The sequence below is a fragment of the Lepisosteus oculatus genome, chromosome 14 (genome assembly GCF_040954835.1).
Source record: "Lepisosteus oculatus isolate fLepOcu1 chromosome 14, fLepOcu1.hap2, whole genome shotgun sequence".
Lineage (NCBI taxonomy): Eukaryota > Metazoa > Chordata > Actinopteri > Semionotiformes > Lepisosteidae > Lepisosteus > Lepisosteus oculatus.
The window spans coordinates 44354939-44375232 of record NC_090709.1 but is presented as its reverse complement, the minus strand read 5'-3'; the positions used below and the strand labels follow the sequence as shown (position 1 = coordinate 44375232).

Here is a 20294-nt window from a genome sequence, read left to right as displayed (position 1 = left end):
GTCTCAATAATAATACAACAGTGTTGGATCTCCTCTCCCAGCCTGGGTAAAAGACCGTGAGCCTGTCTCACAATAATAATAATACAGTGTGTGATCTCTTGTCCCAGCCTGAGGAACAGACAGAGAGCCTGTCTCTCAATAATAATAATACAGTGTGTGATCTCCTGTCCCAGCCCAAACGACGACACAGTGTGCCTATCTGTCAATAATAATAATACAGGGTGCGATCTCCTGTCCCAGCCTGAGGAACAGTGTGCCTGTCAATCAATAATCATAATACAGTATGTGATCTCCTGCTCCAGCCTGAGGAACAGACAGTGAGACTGTCTCTCAATAATAATAATACAGTGTGATCTCCTGACCCAGCCTGGGGAACATACAGTGAGTCTGTCTCTCTATGATAATAATTCAGTGTGGGATCTCATGTCCAACTCTTAGGAACAGACAGTGAGCCTGTCTCTCAGTAATAATAATACCGTGTGTGATCTCCTGCTCCAGCCTGAGGAACAGACAGTGAGACTTTCTCTCAATAATAATAATACAATGTGATCTCCTGTCCCAGCCTGGGGAACATACAGTGAGCCTGTCTCTCTATAATAATAATATAGTGTATGTCCTCCTGTCCCAGCCTGAGGAACAGACAGTGAGCCTTTCTCTCAATAATAATAATAATCCAGTGTGTGCTCTCCTGTTCAAGCCCAAGCGAAGACACAGTGAGCCTATCTGTCAATAATAATAATACAGTTTGTGATCTCCTGTCCCAGTTTGAGGAACAGAGAGTGAGCCTGTCTCTCAATAATAATACAGTGTGTGATCCTGTGTCCCAGCCAGAGGAACAGACAGTGACCCCGTCTCTCAATAATAATAATACAGTGTGTTATCTCCTGTCCCAGCCTGAGGGACAGTGAGCCTGTCAATCTATAATAATAATACAATATGTGATGTCCTGTCTCAGCCTGTGGAACAGAAAGCCAGACTCTGAGTAATAATAATAATAATAATAATAATAATAATAATAATAATAATAATAATAATAATAATAATAATAATAATACAGTGTGATCTACTGTCCCAGCATGAGGAACAGTGAGCCTGTCTCTCAATAATAATAATACAGTATGTGACCAACTGTCCTAGACTGAGGAAAAGACAGTGAGTCTGTCTCTCAATAATAATAATACAGTGTGATTTCCTGTCCCAGCCTGTGGAACATACAGTGAGCTCGTCTCTCTATATTAATAATATAATGTATGACCTCCTGTCCCAGCCTGGGGAACATACAGTGAGCTTGTCTCTCAATAATAATACAGTGTCTGATCTCCTGTCCCAGTCTGAGGAACAGACAGTGAGCCTCTCTCTCAATAATAATAATACAGTGTGTGATCTACTGTCCCAGCCTGAGGAACAGACAGTGAGCCTGTCTCAATAATAATACAGTGTGTGACCACCTGTCCCAGACTGAGGAAAAGACAGTGAGTCTGTCTCTAAATAATAATAATACAGTGTGGGATCTCCTGTCCCAGCCTGGGGAACAGTGAGCCAGACTCTCAATAATAATAATACAGTGTGATCTACTGTCCCAGCCTGAGGAACAGACAGTGAGTTTGTCTCTCAATAATAATACAGTGTTATCTCCTGTCCCAGCCTGGGGAACAGGCAGTGAGACTGTCTCTCAATAATAAGAATACTGTGTGAGCTCCTGACCCAGCCTGGGAAACATACAGTGAGCCTGTCTCTCTATAAGAATAATTGAGTGTGGGATCTCCTGTCCAACTCTGAGGAACAGACAGTGAGCCTGTCTCTAAATAATAATAATACAGTATGTGATGTCCTGTCTCAGCTTGAGGAACAGAGAGTAAGCCTGTCTCTCAATAATAATAATACAGTGTGGGATCTCCTGTCCCAGCCTGAGGAACAGTGAGCCAGGCTCTCAATAATATTAATAATAGTAATACAGTGTGATCTACTGTCCCAGCCTGAGGTACAGACAGTGAGCCTGTCTCTCAATAATAATATAGTGTGTGACCACCTGTCCCAGACTGAGAAAAAGACAGTGAGTCTGTCTCTCAATAAGTATAATACAGTGTGTGACCTCCTGTCCCAGACTGAGGAAAAGACAGTGAGTCTGTCTCTAAATAATAATGATACAGTGTGGGATCTCCTGTCCCAGCCTCGGGAACAGTGAGCCAGACTCTCAATAATAATAATACAGTGTGGGATCTCCTGTCCCAGCCTGGGGAACAGTGAGCCAGACTCTCAATAATATTAATAATAATGATACAGTGTGATCTACTGTCCCAGCCTGAGGTACAGACAGTGAGCCTGTCTCTCAATAATATAGTGTGTGACCACCTGTCCCAGACTGAGGAAAAGACAGTGAGTCTGTCTCTAAATAATAATGATACAGTGTGGGATTTCCTGTCCCAGCCTCGGGAACAGTGAGCCAGACTCTCAATAATAATAATACAGTGTGTGATCTCCTATCCCAGCCTGAGGAACAGACAGTGAGCCTCTCTCTCAGTAATAATAATACAGTGTGTGATCTACTGTCCGAGCCCAAACGAAGACACAGTGAGCCTGTCTCTCAATAATAATAATACAGTGTGTGATCTCCTGTTCCAGTCTGGGGAACAGAAAGTGAGCCTGTCTCTCAGTAATAATAACACAGTGTGTGATCTCCTGTCCCAGCCTGAGGAACAGTGAGCAGTCCTAATAGTTACCTCTTTCCTGATTTAGCTCAGCAGCTTTTATTTCGCCTGAAGTACAAGCAACTTGTGAGAACAGTTTGGGTTTGCTGTGCTCAACTGGCTCGGCGTCTTCGTGTCGTAGCGCCGCAACGGTGTGTTTTCCTTCCTTCTCTTTTCAGCCCGGAAGAAACATTTTACTTGTTCCTTTTGTAGCCCATGCATGCCGACGCCTGTGTTGTGTTTTGGATTTTCTCCTTCTTGAATTTCCTGTGGAAGATAGGTGATGCAGGATGAGAGCCCCTAACCAAGAGCACTGCAGTGGCAGGTTCTGTGGTCTGTTTCAAATCCGCCCGCGATGAGACACCGAGGAGAAATGAAGAGCCCCAGTCACGCTAGAAAATCACCCGGGAAAGAGACTTTCAATGTAGGAAAAAAAAGTCGTTAGTAACAGACATAATACGTTTATTTTGTTTTTTTAATCGCTGCGATGTGTGACTAAGCTCATACGACTAAGAGTTGCCCCTGTTGTCTAGATCTGGTAACCTGCTCGTCGCTGGTGGGCCAGATTGTGTCCCCCGTCACTATACTGGTGCATTAGGACCCACACAGACCAAAGGGTGAGCACCCCCTGCTGGCCCCACAGAGAGGGAGAGGTAGAGCACCACAACCCAGACTCAACCACATCACAGCACAGATCAAACAGCAATATCTCACACACTGGGACACACACAAACACAACATAAACTGGAATGCTACAGAACCTTAAACAGACAAGGAACAAGTAATAGGTTTATTCCATGCTGAAAAAAAGAAGAAATAGAACACAGCGTTTCGGCCGTGGAGCCTTCTTCAGGCGTGAGAGAGACAGGGCAGTAGGCAAAGGTACAGTAGCAGGAGAACAAAGGCTGGGAGGGATGAGGAGTGAGAGGCGGGAGCAGGGGACAGAAAGAGAGGCCAATCAAGAGGTGTGAAGTCAGAATGGGTGCAGAGAGGTGTGAAATGAAACTTCCAATGAAAGGAGAAAATTTAAAAGAACAGTAATCTGTCGTTAAGGGAAGGGAGAATGTGTGATCCTAACTGCAGAATAATTTTAGTTTCAGTGGTCTTTCTGATGTATGAGTTCGGAAAACCGTCTTTGAGAACACAGACGGAGAGATTAGTGTGGTCGTGGCCGTCAGAGGTGAAATGAGAAACAATGGGCTTGGAGAGATCCATAATCTTCACAGCCCTGACGTGTTCTCTGAAGCGGTCTCCAAGTCTCCTTCCTGTTTCTCCAATGTAGATGGCTGGGCATTTACTGCAAGAGATACAGTAAATAAGGTTGCTGGAGGTACAAGATGCTGTCTGGGTGATCCGGAATTGTCCTGAGGGGCCTTGAATGAGTGTGGTGGTGGTTGTGTACTTGCAAGTGATACAGCGAGCTCTGTTGGAAGGGAAAGTGCCTGGTGTGGATGGTTGTTGAGGGCGGTCAAGGGAGCTGTGAACAAGGAGGTTACGCAGATTAGGTGGTCGGCGATATGAGATGATAGGGCGATCAGAAAAGAGGGCCCCAATGGAGGGATCATCCTGTAGGATGGAAAAGTTCTGGGTAATGGTCCTGGGGATAGGAAGTGTGTTAGGGTGGTAAGGAAGCACCAAGGGAATGCGGTTGTTACGGCGGGAGTTCCTGATCGGGTTGATGGTCCGGGGGGTGTTTTTGGCTCGGGCAAGGGCCCTGTCAATCACACTGCTGGGATATCCTCTGTTGATAAAAAATGATTACATTTCGAGGGCTTGGTTCTCGAAGTCGATGTCGTCGCTGCATAGTCGTCGTAACCTAAGGAACTGTGAAAAAGGAAGAGAGTTTTTAGTGTGGTTGGGGTGAAATGAGCTGTACAGGAGGTAGCTGTGTGAATCCGTGGGTTTGTAATAAACTGAAGTGGACAGTCGGGGGTAGTTGATAGACAAGTGGATGTCTAGAAACGGAAGAGTGGTGGAAGATATGTTAACCGTATATTTGAGGGACGGGTGGAAGTTGGTGAAATGGTGCAGGAAGAACTCAAGCTGATCGTTGGAGCATGTGGCGGCACCGACGCAGTCATCAATATATCGTTTGTAGAGGTCAGGGACATAGCCAGTGTAGGAGGCGAAGAAGCGTTCTTCTACCCAGCCGACAAAAATGTTGGCATAGCTGGGTCCCATTCTGGTGCCCATGGCAACTCCACTGACCTGTTGGTAAAAAAGATTATTGAAAGAGAATGCGTTCAGTGTGAGGACCAATTCTGCAAGGCGTACCAGGGTGTGGGTGGGTGGATCAAGCACTGTGCGTTTGTCCAGCGTGTGCTTGAGTGCTGTAAGGCCGTCATTATGGGGAATGACGGTGTACAGAGATGTGATGTCCATGGTAAAAATGTGGCATTCGGTACCCTGAAATTGGAAATCATTGAAAAGTTGGAGCGCGTGGTTGGTGTCTTTGATGTATGAGGGAAGATCTTCAACCAGCGGTCTCATGAGGCTGTCGAGAAAGGCTGAGATGTAAGTAGTTGGAAAGTTACATGCTGATACGATTGGGCGTCCAGGGGTGTCCGGTTTGTGGATTTTGGGGAGGAGGTAAAATTGAGATACCTGTGGATGTTCCATGATGAGCCGGTTCGCCTCCTGGGGGAGCTCATTACTGCTGATAAGAAGGGAAATGGTGGATACCACTTCCTTTTGGTAGTCAGTGGTAGGGTCCTGTTGGAGAGGGAGGTAGGCAGAAGTGTCAGTTAGTTGTCAGTTAGTTGTCAGTTAGTTGTCAGAAGTGTCAGTTAGCATTTACATGTGTCCACTTGGTCAGCTTTTAAGGTCACATGGGCTCAACTGTCATTTCTATGCTGAGGATTCTCACCTAGACGTCCATACCAAACCTGACACTGATGTGGCTTTCTCTATTTTATCGAATTGCATCTCCGACATAAAAAACCTATGTGACTCAGAATTTCCTTCATCTTAACTGTGACAAGACTAAAGTCATGCTTATTGGCACCACCCACAAACTTTGTAAAACCAATGCTCTAGACCTATCCGTAGATAGTTCTGTACTTGAGCTTCAGTCTAAATTGAAAACCCGAGGATGATATTTAACTCAGACCTGACATTGGACCCATATGTGCAGCATATTGTCAAAGCATCTTCCTTTCACATACTATACAGCCACCTTTGAAGGTTCTATATACAGATGCAGCCATTCAAAACGCGTGAGGTACACCATGGTACAACATGGTGGGCGTGTCGGATCAAAACACGGTATGATGCAGTGTAATGTGTCATATGACGTCATATTGGAAAGTATCCGGAATCACCTTGTAAAACCGCCAGGAGGAGCCATTAAAGCTTAACCTCTCATGTACAGCATTTGAGCTTTTAAATTTAAACTGTGTATTACAGCATGTTAATCATCAGTCATTAAAAAGTTGGTATATTTTATTAAAGCAAGATTGTTCAGTTGGGCAAAAGTACACAACACAACCTTTATCATAAATATTTTAATTATGCAGAAATATTTTATGCATCAAAGCCTTTACCGAAGATATCACTAATAGTATTAATGAATGACCTTGGATAAGCTGTAAACTCAAAGTATTACGCTGGTCCACATTATTTGTAACCGTCATTTTAAATGAAAATACTTTTATTTTTTCATCGACAAAAAGTAACTCCACAGCATTTCGTTGATCTAACTAACAAGAACGGGACATTAGCTAGACAATATGATAAAGGAATAAATGACTTTTTTTGTTTATTTCTTTAGCACATTTATTTGAACATTTCCATTGATTGTACAAGCACTGAAAAGCTGCCAAATCCCTAGTTTGTCGGGCATTTTCTTTTACTATAACAGACATAAAAACTCCCTTGCTTTTAACAGAGCGTTTCATAATTTCTAACGACGAAAATGATTTAAACTGCGACACTTTTATAACAAGAGCTCAAAATATCACAAGGATCCTCAAGAGATCAACAAAGACAACAGAAAAAGATATGTGTATCAGATACTGTACATGAGAATCCAAGCTTTTTTTATCTACGCTAAGAAGTAGTCTTTAAAATTTCTTCATCACACAGTGAAGTCAAAATTCCGGGATGTGCGTATATTAGAAAATATAGGACTTCTTCGAATGTGTGTCAGGCAATCAGACTTTGGGACCAGAATTATCAGTTTTATTAAATGTCTTTTTTATACAATCAGACAAATGCAACATAAATTGTTATCTTTGTCTTTTAAGTATCTTAATAAACTATCAGCATAGCTTTCTCCCCGTTTAGATTTATTTTTCTTGGGATTTTTTGGGATCAAACGTGGGAAGATTAGATTGTAATCGTTTTTATTTTTTAAATATATTTTAGGAAAGTGTAATCTATACTAAAAAGCTGTATTTATTTTAATGATTCCCTCTCGCACTCCAAAACATACTGGTAGGTTAATTGGCTTATGGGAAAACTGGCCCTGGTAATGTGTGTTTGTGTCTGTCTGTCCTGTGATGGACTTGCGCTATGTCCAGGGTGTATTCTGCCTTGTGTCCGTTGCTTACTGGGATAGGCTCCAAATCCTCTGTACTGGATAAAGAGATTAGAAAATGGATGGAAGTAAAGGCACTGTGTGGATTGAACTATACACAGTGTTAGAAACCCACTGTGAGATGGCAGCATCTCACTGAGGATAAATTATTTTATAGTGCTGGCTTAAGGAAACAGCCTTTCTACCTCTCTTGCACATCAATAGCCATACCTAGTTAGTTATTTCAACAAATTGCCTCTAAATATAAAAATCTTAATATGCTGGCTCTGTGGATCAGCATCAGCTATGTTTGCCCATTCCTTCAATTCATGTGCATCCAACACACAGTTCAATGCTAGCAACTACACAAAATCTAAAATACAATCCTCATTTCAGTATCTATGTAAACATACAGTCTGTTAACTTCATCATCTTCATCAAAAGTATGCCTAACCCCATCAGGAAGTGTTCTTGTTATCAGTGTATTCCTCAACTTTCCTCAAATTATCTTTTTCCTACCAACATCTCTAGTCTTATATCCTGCAATAACTCAGCCAACACTTAACCCCTCAAAAGCTGCTTGTGTTAATTTCTTTAAATCACAAATATCATATGTAAATACTGGCCATGTAATACTCTGCATGGTGGAATAATAGTTTATTTTAAAGGGAACTAGAGAAACTAGGAACTAGAGAAATCAAGAAAGCCATTTTTTTTCTAGAATTAATAAATGCACATCCTGTTCACTGGGGAAATTAAATCCACACTGAGCATCTTTAATATGTTCAGAATTTGACAGCGAGAATCCTGATCGGGATGCATTACGCCTGTCCTTGCACTGGCTTCCTATCAGGTTTCGAGTCAACTTCAAAATCCTCATCCTCATTCAGTACCTATCTGGCTTATTATCTGTCTACTCCCCACCTTTGTCCATCTGACTCTGGTCTTCTAGCTGTCCTCAAGAACATCTACATTCTGTGGGTGACAGGACCTTCTCTAGCTGCACCCCAGAGCTCTGGATTTGTATCCCCAATGATATCAGTCACGTACCCTGAGTGCATTTAAATCTAACCTCAAAACCTTTTTCAGAAGACTAAGTGTCTATATCTGCTTCATTTTCTAATTGTGGTAGCACTTCTAACTGCTTGTCTTTATTTTATGTATTTACTTTGTAATCTGTGGTCCTTATAACTGTTTTTACATCTACTGTATTGCTTTATTGCTTTGTCACTCTTCTCATTCCCTCTTTGCTAAATGACTTTTCATACTAATCTGATCAATCTAACTGCTTATGTTCTGTGCTTTCTCTATCCTGTTTTACAATTATTCTGAAATTTTTCTTCTTGAAATGACTCATTTCTAAATACCTTTTTTCACTGTTAATATCTTGCAGCAACTCTGCTACAAAATATACACTTAGCTCAACCCGACAGTTCATCCTGCTACCAACATTGAATAAAAAAATCTTTAGATTTCTATATTTGTCTTTATCTAGTGGTTTCATTAGTGACACAGGCTAAACTTTCTTGGAAAAATGTATTTTATGTGTTGCGAAAAACTGACTTGCTTTAACAAAATACATTTACAGATCCTTTCGCCTGGCAATCTACCTGAATGCCCAACTATCTGAGAAGCCCTCCATGAAACCATGTTTGCTATTAATTCATTTGGATCTCACTCACAGAATTGCTGTTTTTTATGCGTACTAATTTTCTGATTCCTCACTCTGTTTCATGTGTAGAGATGGATAAGACTTTATTGATCCCAAAGGGAAATGGACGTACATTTTCATGAACATGTTTGCATGTTCTTTTGTAACATACACTTTTTTGTGATTTTTTTGTATATCTAAGCAAGTGTTCCTGCATCCCTCTTCTGCACTATGTATAGTCATGGCTTTTTTCTGTTTGCTTATTTCAAAGTAACACCTGCTCCATTTCTAAAACTTTTTGCTCATGTGCATTTGTGTATTTTTTACACCTCTAGCACTTTAACGTCCTGAATTTATATTTGCCTTAATTTGTAGGACGAATTTTAGTTTTAGCCTTAAAAACCTTCAGTTTTCACTATCTTTTGTTTCTTGTCCTTCAACTGTTATTATTGATCACCGAAGTATTGTACTTGACATGACTTCATTCACCCTTTCCTGAACGTCTGTGAGTGGCAGAGATAGTGCTGTCTCTGGTGCGATCTTTTGCAGCTGACATTTCACTGTTTTAAACGAATAAGAAATTAGATTGCTCATAAATCACTTATTCTAAATAAACACAGCGTAATTGCTCTCTGAAAATGTTTTCTTGTTCGTTTTGGAGACCTTGATCGAAACTGATTTTAGATCTCAGAAAGGATTTATTTTCTCTGTGTATTTCTGTGTGCGTATTTCCTACATTGCTTTGTCGAGATTTTAACTTTATATTTAGGCTCAGATTTCAACTATAAGTCTCATACTAATTACTAGCGGTAAATACTGATGTTTTGCTCCCTCTTACCACAAAAATCTATATGTATTGTATCTGGGATGACCTATTTTTTGTACGTGTACCTACTATGATTCGGAAACGGAACGGTTAAAGATGGCAACAAGTCAGGCACCCAGAGGAAGGGGGAGGGGGGGTACGTCTTCCTGCCTCCATAACTAAAATGCCAAATAGGAGTGGCTTAAGCGATGTACACAGTCATGTAACTGACAGTTTGAGGTAGCCTATCGTATAGATTTCGCTTTGTTGCTGATAGATTAAGCTTTCGAAACTCAGCCCCAAAGTCATGTGACTGATTTTTCGCCCTGTTTCATTGGTTAAATACAATGATCACATGCACCACCATGGTAACTGGGATGTGTAGTTTTTAATTCAGTTTGAATTATAACTGTACGTACTGTCTTCATATTTGGCCAGGGCTTTAAAGAGAGGGCGCGCCAAAAATTTTCGATGCCGTCGTCTCCGCTTTAAAGATACCCCCGTCCTGGAAGAATTTGACCTCAGAACGTTTGACTAGCCTACTGTATGTTCCTAAATTAATATCATTTATGACCTTCTATCTATCTGTCTACCTTCAGATGTGTTATGCTCCTCTTCTTTTTATGCTCAGCTGCTAAAATTTCCCTTTAGTGGTAAAATTTCCTATAAATATTCAATACTAAGCGGATTAAAATGTGCACAGTAAAGAGATTAAATGATTAAATCTTTTCACTACCGACTAATGCACCATGAGTGCCCGTCGGTCATTTTGGCCAGCCAATCACGTACTGCAGTACGGGTTTGTACCGTGCATTTTGAATGGCTGCATCTGTATAATAAAGTTTATTATTATTATTATTATTATTATTATTATTATTATTATTATTATTATTATTATTATTATTATTATTATAAAGGTCTTGTCTTCTTGTCCTGTGTTTTCAGGCTCAGAGGCCAGTGTTCTCCCTGATGCTGGGGAAAGGGCTCCTCTTGAACAGCAGCACAGTGAGGAGGAGTGGAGCTCCAGTCTGATGCAGGAGACAGAGATCACTGCTGCAGAAGGGAAAGAGACACTCAGTGAGCAGCACACAGAGAGCAGACAGAGTGTGGAGGATCTGGACTCTGTGCCCATGATGAAGACGGAGCCTGAGAGTGGGACACCTGGACTCTTAGTATGTGATGCTTTTACAGAGAAGATTAATAATCAGGACACAAACAATATGTCACAAGGTTGTAATGAACTTTACTGTGTCTCTGTACAAGAGCTCAAAGAAGAACTGAGTGAGTTTAATCTTACAGATAAGGACATGGAGCCCCAGTTGATTGACCCCGCAGAGCTGAAGAAGGAGCCCCAGGTGATTCAGACTGCTGAGCTGCACACTGAAGGACACGATGGAGAAAACAAATCTCAGTTTCAGAACAGAGAGCAAAATCATTCCATGAAGGATTTGCAGAATAAGAAACCCCAGCATGATCAGACAATGAGGAAGAATCACTCAAAGCCTTGCTCAGATGGAGTGGACAAACTGCCATTGCAACACAGGGATGAGCAGCGTTTTTGTCAGTCTAGCATTTCAAAAAACCTTTGCACAGGAGAGAAATCTTTCACTTGCCGTCAGTGTGGGAAGAGTTTTAGTGTCTTAAGTATCTTAGTAGTCCACCAGCACATTCACACATTAGAGAGACCATTCAGCTGCAGTCAGTGTGGGAAGAGTTTTAGTCAGTCACACAACTTAAAAAGACACCAGGGTATTCACACAGGAGAGAGACCATTCAGCTGCAATCAGTGTGGGAAGAGTTTTAGAGACACAAGTGCCTTAATAGTCCACCAGCGCATTCACACAGGAGAGAGACCATTCAGCTGCAGTCAGTGTGGGAAGAGTTTTAGTCAGTCAAGAACCTTAATAGTCCACCAGGGCATTCACACAGGAGAGAAATTATTCAGCTGCTGTCAGTGTGGGAAGCGTTTTAGTCAGTCACACTACTTAAAAAGACACCAGCGTATTCACACAGGAGAGAGACCATTCAGTTGCAGTCAGTGTGGGAAGAGTTTTAGAGTCTCAAGTGCCTTATTAGCCCACAATCGCACTCACACTGGAGAGAGACTGTTCAGCTGCAGTCAGTGTGGGAAGAGTTTTAGTAAATCAAGTAACTTAAGAGCCCACCAGCGCACTCACACAGGAGAGAAGCCATTCAGCTGCAGTCAGTGTGGGAAGAGTTTTAGTCAATCACATGACTTAAAAAGGCACCAGCTTGTTCACACAGGAGAGAGACCGTTCAGCTGCAGTCAGTGTGGGAAATGTTTTAGTCTTTCAAGTAACTTAAGAGCCCATCAGCGCATTCACACAGGAGAGAGGCAATAGAACACACTAGGGAGGAGATCACACACCTATCTACATCAGTGGAACTGCAGTGGAGAGGGTCAGCAGTTTCAAGATCCTGGGAGTTAACATCTCAGAGGACTTAACCTGGACCCACCACACTAAAACCATGGTCAAAACAGCACGGCAGCGCCTATTCTTTCTCCGTAGGCTAAAGAGGTTTGGCATGCCATCACATATCCAGGCCAACATCTACAGGTGCACTATTGAGAGCATCCTGACTGGTTGCATCACTGCCTGGTATGGGAACTGCTCCGCCCGGGATCGCAAAGTACTGCAGAGGGTGGTGAAGTCAGCACAGCTCATCACCGGCTGTGAGCTAGAAAACATCCAGGATATCTACTCAGCTAGATGTCTGAAGAAGGCCAGGTCCGTTCTCAAGGACCACAGTCATCACAGTCACAAACTATTTTCCCTCCTACCTTCCGGTTAACGGTACCAAAGTATTCGGTCCAAGTCCAACAGACTACGGAACAGCTTCTACCTCCAGGCAATAAGACTGCTAAATAGCCAACCTCCAGCTCCTTTAGCAAATCACCTGTAATGGCTACATGGACACACAGTTTTCACTGTATTCAGCATAACCGCACTACTTGTATATATTGCATACACCATGGACACATAGCAGCTCTACTCATATTGAGTTTTATTCAATTTCTATTACATCTATTATTATGTAACCTTATTTTCATAATCTCAATTTTGTGATTTTTGTGTTTTTGTGATTTCTGTGATTCTTGTGATTTTTGTGAGCTTGCAGAAAAGACATTTCATTGCCAGCAACTACTGCTGCATGCTCTGTTGTTGTGCATTTGATAAATAAACTTTGAAAATAAATTGTTGCAGTCAGCGTGGGAAGAGTTTTAGTGACTGAATCACCGTAAATCACCACCAGCGCATAAGATAAGATCACTTTATTGGCCACTTTCTCACATTAGGATTTTGTCTCCTCACAACACTCTCACTATGAGGTCCACAGATAGGAAGAGAGGCTAGGGGTCAGCATCTCTGGTGTAGTTGTGGTTAAGGGCCTTGCTCAGGGGCCCACCAGCATAGGATTTCTCTGCCAGCTGTGGGATTTGAACCAGCAACTTTCCACCCACAGGTATAGATCCTTAGCTACAGAGCCACTGCACCTAATCACACCAGAGAGAGACCTTCCAGCTGCAGTCAGTGTGGAAAGGGTTTTATCCAGTCAGGTGACTTAAAAATACACCGCTTTAGTCACCACTTTAGTTTTTGATTTAATCATAGTCTTAGTCAAGTAACTGAAATGTCTATTAGTTGAAGTAGGTAACTGTGTCAGCATGTGACATCTGTTAAAGGTTCCTCAGCTGACACTTTGCGTTTTCTTTCTTCTCTTTTCAGCACGGAACAAACCTGTACTTGTTCCTAAAACGTCTATTAGTTACTTTGTAGTCACCCACTTTTGATTTAGTCTAGTCAACTAAATGTTGACTATAATTACTCTTACTTATGGTTGATTAGAACAGAATTAGTTCTAGTCATGCAGTTTACTTTATGTGTATAATAACATGTATAAAGATTTACATGTTAGGATGAGCGATTACATGAGCGATTACATTAGGATGAGCGATCCCTCCTCAGCAAAGGGCTCAGTTTTGTACCAGTTCCCAGGAAGCTGGACATCCCCCAGACCAATGTTGACCTTAACCGCTTTTACCGCAGGATCCGTCTCAGAGCACATTTTGCCAACAATTCCTCTTCGCAGGCAGCTGATAACAACCCGGTTATTGATGTCATTAACAACATTAATCCAAAACAGAGCTGTTGGACTCCCTCCTCTGGCCGTTTCTCTCCGCAACAGGGATGATATTGTCATCAAACCAGCAGACAAAGGGGGTGCTGTTGTGGTGTGGCGTAAGGATCTATATGTCTTTGAAGCCTCTAGACAACTAACTGACACTTCTTCCTACCTCCCTCTCCAACAGGACCCTACCACTGACTACCAAAAGGAAGTGGTATCCACCATTTCCCTTCTTATCAGCAGTAACGAGCTCCCCCAGGAGGCGAACCGGCTCATCACGGAACATCCACAGGTATCTCAATTTTACCTCCTCCCCAAAATCCACAAACCGGACACCCCTGGACGCCCCATCGTATCAGCATGTAACTGTCCAACTACTTACATCTCAGCCTTTCTCGACAGCCTCATGAGACCACTGGTTGAAGATCTTCCCTCATACATCAAAGACACCAACCACGCGCTCCAACTTTTCGATGATTTCCAATTTCAGGGTACCGAATGCCACATTTTTACCATGGACATCACATCTCTGTACACCGTCATTCCCCATAATGACGGCCTTACAGCCCTCAAGCACACGCTGGACAAACGCACAGTGCTTGATCCACCCACCCACACCCTGGTACGCCTTGCAGAATTGGTCCTCACACTGAACGCATTCTCTTTCAATAATCTTTTTTACCAACAGGTCAGTGGAGTTGCCATGGGCACCAGAATGGGACCCAGCTATGCCAACATTTTTATCGGCTGGGTAGAAGAACGCTTCTTCGCTTCCTACACTGGCTATGTCCCTGACCTCTACAAACGATATATTGATGACTGTGTCGGTGCCGCCACATGCTCCAACAATCAGCTTGAATTCTTCCTGCGCCATTTCACCAACTTCCACCCGTCCCTCAAATATACGGTTAACATATCTTCCACCACTCTTCCGTTTCTAGACATCCACTTGTCTATCAACTACCCCCGACTGTCCACTTCAGTTTATTACAAACCCACGGATTCACACAGCTACCTCCTGTACAGCTCATTTCACCCCAACCACACTAAAAACTCTCTTCCTTTTTCACAGTTCCTTAGGTTACGACGACTATGCAGCAATGACATCGACTTCGAGAACCAAGCCCTCGAAATGTACTCATTTTTTATCAACAGAGGATATCCCAGCAGTGTGATTGACAGGGCCCTTGCCCAAGCCAAAAACTCCCCCGGTCCATCAACCCGATCAGGAACTCCTGCCGTAACAACCGCATTCCTTTGCTGCTTCCTTACCACCCTAACACACTTCCTATCCCCAGGACCATTAACCAGAACTTTTCCATCCTACAGGATGATCCCTCCATTGGGGCCCTCTTTTCTGATCGCCCTATCATCTCATATCGCCGACCACCTAATCTGCATAACCTCCTTGTTCACAGCTCCCTTGACCGCCCTCAACAACCATCCACACCAGGCACTTTCCCTTCCAACAGAGCTCGCTGTATCACTTGCAAGTACACAACCACCACCACACTCATTCAAGGCCCCTCAGGACAATTCCGGATCACCCAGACAGCATCTTGTACCTCCAGCAACCTTATTTACTGTATCTCTTGCAGTAAATGCCCAGTTTCTCTCTATATTGGAGAAACAGGAAGGAGACTCGGAGATCGCTTCAAAGAACACGTCAGGGCTGTGAAGATTAAAGATCTCTCCAAGCCCATTGTTTCTCATTTCACCTCTGACAGCCACGACCACTCTAATCTCTCCGTCTGTGTTCTCAAAGACGGTTTTCCGAACTCATACATCAGAAAGACCACCGAAACTAAAATTATTCTGCAGCTAGGATCACACGTTCTCCCTTCCCTTAACGACAGACTACTGTTCTTCTAAATTTTCTCCATTCATTGGAAGTTTCATTTCACACCTCTCTGCACCCATTCTGACTTCACACCTCTTGATTGGCCTCTCTTTCTGTCCCCTGCTCCCGCCTCTCACTCCTCCCTCCCAACCTTTGTTCTCCCGCTACTTTACCTCTGCCTACTGCCCTGTCTCTCTCACACCTGAAGAAGGCTCCACGGCCGAAATGTTGTGTTCTCTTTCTTCTTTTTTTTCAGCATGGAATAAACCTATTACTTGTTACTCTGAAAACATTTCTGGGCTGTCACGTGTTTATTTCAGCACATAAAGCGCACCAGTCCAACACGTCAGCCGGGCGTGCGGCGCCTCCGCCCTCTTGTGGCCTTGCGGCGTCAGAGCAAGAGGCTCCTTCTCGCTGCCTTTCCGCTGTGTTGCAGAGCCCCGAGAGGGAACCTGTAGCGCACACTTTGTGGGGGGCGGGGGACCGCGTTCGCGCTCTGCCCCCGGTCTCTTGCGCGAGTACTAAATCTCACGGCACCAGCCAGCGGCCAGGAGACAAGTACAATATCGCGCAATATCGCCTCCTCATTGATTGTTACATATGAGACGGGGATTAGGAAGAGACCCCGACTGATTGGTAAAGGGGAACACTAACACCAGAGTGACACCCCCAGCGTCTCTTTTTGAGAGACGCACTGGGATTTTTTAATGGCCAAGGAGGGTCAGACCTCGGTTTTACGCCTCCCCCGAAGGACGGCGCCTGTTTGTGCAGCAGAGTGTCGCCATCAGGAAACCCACACAGACCGCAGGGTGAGCGCTCCCTACTGGTCCCAGTCACACCTCTTGCAGGAGCAGCAACAACCTGAGCTTTTCCGGGGGGAATCTCCCATCCGGGTGCCGGCTAGGCTCACACCTGCTGGGCTGCCGTGGGTGAGCCCAGTCGAGAGTCGCAGGGTGAGATCTAGTCACCGGGGAGAAACAATACAAGCAAAGGATTACTCAGCTCCCAGCAGCGTCAGGAGCACGGATACAATAGAGGTACAGCCATTCACTGTTTGACATGTCTGCACTGGTACAGAACCTAGCAATCAGAAAACGGGTGAAACTGGCTTGAGAATTAGCATACAGTACCGAGGCCCCCATGACCAAATGAAGGCTAACCTCGATAATCAGCCTAAATAATGCAGACTACAGCAAAACGACTGACTTTGAAAAGGGAATGAATGTCCGGAAAGAGTAGTGTAACCAGCTTGAAATGCTTCTCCGAGACCTCTAACTAAAAGAAACCGGGAACCAGCAGTGGCATCGACTCCTTTCGAACTGGGATCCTATCGCAGCTCGTGGTGTCGTAACTCTTCCATATCTGATATTGGACCAAGCACGTCAGAGGAGAGCGCGAACGCATTCCCCCTGTCACGCCCAACATCCCTCCCTAGAGGGCGCTCCACTGCTCTCATTATTGTTCGTGTCATTTAGCTCTCCAGGTGTTCCCTTTTAATGTTATTATTTAAAGACCAGCTCCTCCAGTCCTCGGGGCTCATCATTAAGGAAAGATGTCGCGAGGCCCGCCTAGCACCAGGAAACCCTACGTCCGTCTCCTGAGGGCATAAGCCTCATCCCCGACACCTCCCGTTTCCTGAGCCCGGGGTCTGGAGGATCTCGCCCCGTCACCCTTGGACCTCCATGTTTCGTTTGTCTGTGTGCTCCCCCCTTCCGGGGATTTTAACTTTGTCGCGTTCCAGGATGGATTTCCAGTTTATGGACTTTCGGACCGTGCTTTGACCTGCCCTTGGACCCGTTTGGATTTGGATGCCGTTTTGTCTTCCCCGTACACTGTCTCACGGACGGTCACTATTATTTTGTGCACTATTAAACCCCTGTGTGTTCCTTTTTACCACGCCTCCTGTTTTCTCCAGCTCTTACCGCATCGCATAGGGTCTTCTACAAGATCCGACACGGATTCCAGTCCGTGTCCGTTACACCCCCACTACCAGAAATTATGCAGTCGAGATTCCCACATTTGGGGAATTCGCAGGGGTCAGCACAGCCGGAGTGCAATGGCCGAGCATCGCTCTGGGTGAACCTCCTTCTTGATCAAGGTATCTCCCCTGCCAGGTAGCTGTACAAGCCCCTGCAAGCGGCCCGCACCCACAGCACAAAGCGCGCATCCTAGGCCTGCTCTTTGCCCCGCACACCACCGCCTCCTGCTGGGCCCACTCTTTCGCACACTCACACGCCACACTAACACTCAAAAGGGTGGGCAAAATGAGAAAACGAGCGCGCCGTTTCGTACACATCTGCAGTCGCCAATGCGCATTCGCAGCATGTCCCGGGACGCAATTCGGCCTCATTTGCATAACACCAGACCGGCAGATCGCTACGCAAGCTCGCGTCATGCGCATGCCGTACACACTGTATAATTATTACTGAGAGAGAGGCTCACTGTCTGTTCCTGAGGCTGGGACAAGAAATCACACACTGTATTATTATTATTGTGAGACAGGCTCACAGTCTTTTCCCCAGGCTGGAAGAGAAGATCACACTGTATTATTATTATTATTGAGAGTCTGGCTCACTGTTCCCCAGGCTGGGACAGGAGATCCAACACTGTAGTATTATTATTGAGAGACAGGCTCACTGTCTGTTCCTCAGGCTGGGACAGGAGAACACACACTGTATTATTATTATCGAGAGCCCTGCTCTTTCCTGACTGTTCCTTAGGCTGTTACAGGAAATCATAATCTGCTTTATTATTATTGAGAGACTGGCTCACTCCTGTCTGTTCCTCAGGTTGGGACAGGAGGTCACACACTGTATTATTATTACTGAGAGATAGGCTCACTGTCTGTTCCTCAGGCTGGGACAGGAGATCACACAGTTTATTCATATTATTGTTGAGAGACATGCTCACTGTCTGTTCCTCTGGCTGGGACTGGAGATCACACACTGTTCTATTATTATTGAGAGACATGCTCACGTTTTGTTCCTCAGACTGGGAAAGGACATTCCACACTAGGTTATTATTATTGAGAGACAGGCTCACTGTTCCTCAGGCTGGGACAGGAGATCACACTGAATTATTATTATTGAGAGACAAGCTCACTGTTCCTCAGGCTGGGACAGGAGATCACACACTGTATTATTATAATTGAGAGACAGGCTCACTGTTCCTCAGGCTGGGACAGGAGATCATACTGTATTTTTATTATTGACAGATAAACTCACTGTTCCTCAGGCTGGGACAGTAGATCACACTATTATTATTGCTTAGAGTCTGGCTTACTGTTATCCAAGCTGGGACAGGAGGTCACACACTGTATTATAATTATTGAGAGTCTGACTCACTGTTTCCCAGGCTGGGACAGGAGATCACAGACTGTATTATTATTATTGAGAATCTGGCTCACTGTTCCCCAGGCTGGGACAGGAGATCACACACTGTATTATTATTATTGAGAGAGAGGCTCACTGTCTGTTCCTCAGGCTGGGACAGGAAGTCACACACTGTATTATTATTATTATTATTATTATTATTATTATTATTATTATTATTATTATTATTATTATTATTGAGAGACAGGTTCACTGTCTGTTCCTCAGGCTGGGACAGAAGATCATACTGTATTATTATTATTGAGAGACAAGCTCACTGTTCCTCCGGCTGAGACAGTAGATCACACTGTATTATTATTATTGAGAGACAAGCTCACTGTTCCTCAGGCTGGGACAGGAAGTCACACACTATATTATTATTATTATTGAGAGACAGGTTCATTGTCTGTTCCTCAGGCTAGTACAGGAGATCACGCACTGTATTATTATTATTATTGAGATACAGGCTCACTGTGTGTTCCTCAGGCTGGGACAGTAGATCACACTGTATTATAATTATTAAGAGGCTGACTCACTGTTTCCCAGGCTGGGACAGGAGATCACACACTGTATTATTATTGAGAGGCAGGCTCACTGTCTGTTCCTCTGGCTGGGGCAGGGAATCACACACTGTATTATTAGTATTATTGAGAGACAGGCTTGCTGTCTGCTCCTCAGGCTGGGACAGGAGATCACACACTGTTGTAGTGTGCTCTCACGAGGCACCAGTTCTGTAGGGGTTTGGGCATTTACTGGTACAATTATTTTTGTGGCAGTAAATCACAAAATTGATTCTTTTAATGGTCTTAGAATCCAACCATGCGATATAACTCAAACAACGCACATACAGGTACTAATACACGAGGATACATTTATTAATATATAGAATATGCATGTAAACCTAACAAATCTTATCGTAAGGGTTATCAGAATACAAAAGATATAAATTCATTCAGTTACAAAGAGTTACACATATCAAGAGGACATAAATTCGGTATATCATTCATTTAGACCGTATCATAATTGAACTGGTTTACAACTTCTACATTAGATACTCAAAACAAGTACATAACCCTTAGAAATTAAATTTATATCAACTGGTTGGGAGCAGTAATGCAATGAGGTTGAATACTCACTGCCACTGGGCCTGTATTCTTACTGTTTCCGTAGTTGGGAGAGCGTTAGACTGAAGATCTAAAGGTCCCTGGTTCGATCCCGGGTTTCGGCATTTTGTTTCATCGCGCCCTTTGTTCCTCTCTCCAGCGCCCCCTGCCT

General features: G+C 43.8%; 1 protein-coding gene and 1 non-coding gene across 2 annotated transcripts; one reads left to right on the top strand and one right to left on the bottom strand.

Annotated features, from left to right (window-relative positions):
• Positions 1–10613: 10613 nt before the first annotated feature.
• On the top strand, positions 10614–12022 carry LOC138243270 (zinc finger protein 180-like). The gene is made up of 2 exons (XM_069198821.1): positions 10614–10831; positions 10959–12022. The coding sequence occupies exon 2, from the start codon at positions 10967–10969 to the stop codon at positions 12020–12022; it is 1056 nt and encodes a 351-aa protein (XP_069054922.1). The 5' UTR covers positions 10614–10831; positions 10959–10966.
• Positions 12023–17601: 5579 nt separating this feature from the next.
• On the bottom strand, positions 17602–17770 carry LOC138243524 (U1 spliceosomal RNA). The gene has a single exon (XR_011192179.1). It is a non-coding gene; the product is annotated as a U1 spliceosomal RNA (small nuclear RNA).
• Positions 17771–20294: the final 2524 nt, after the last annotated feature.

Excerpts from the sequence above, each read along its gene's own strand:
- LOC138243270 (XM_069198821.1), top strand. The coding sequence starts at position 10,967 with ATGGAGCCCCAGTTGATTGACCCCGCAGAGCTGAAGAAGGAGCCCCAG.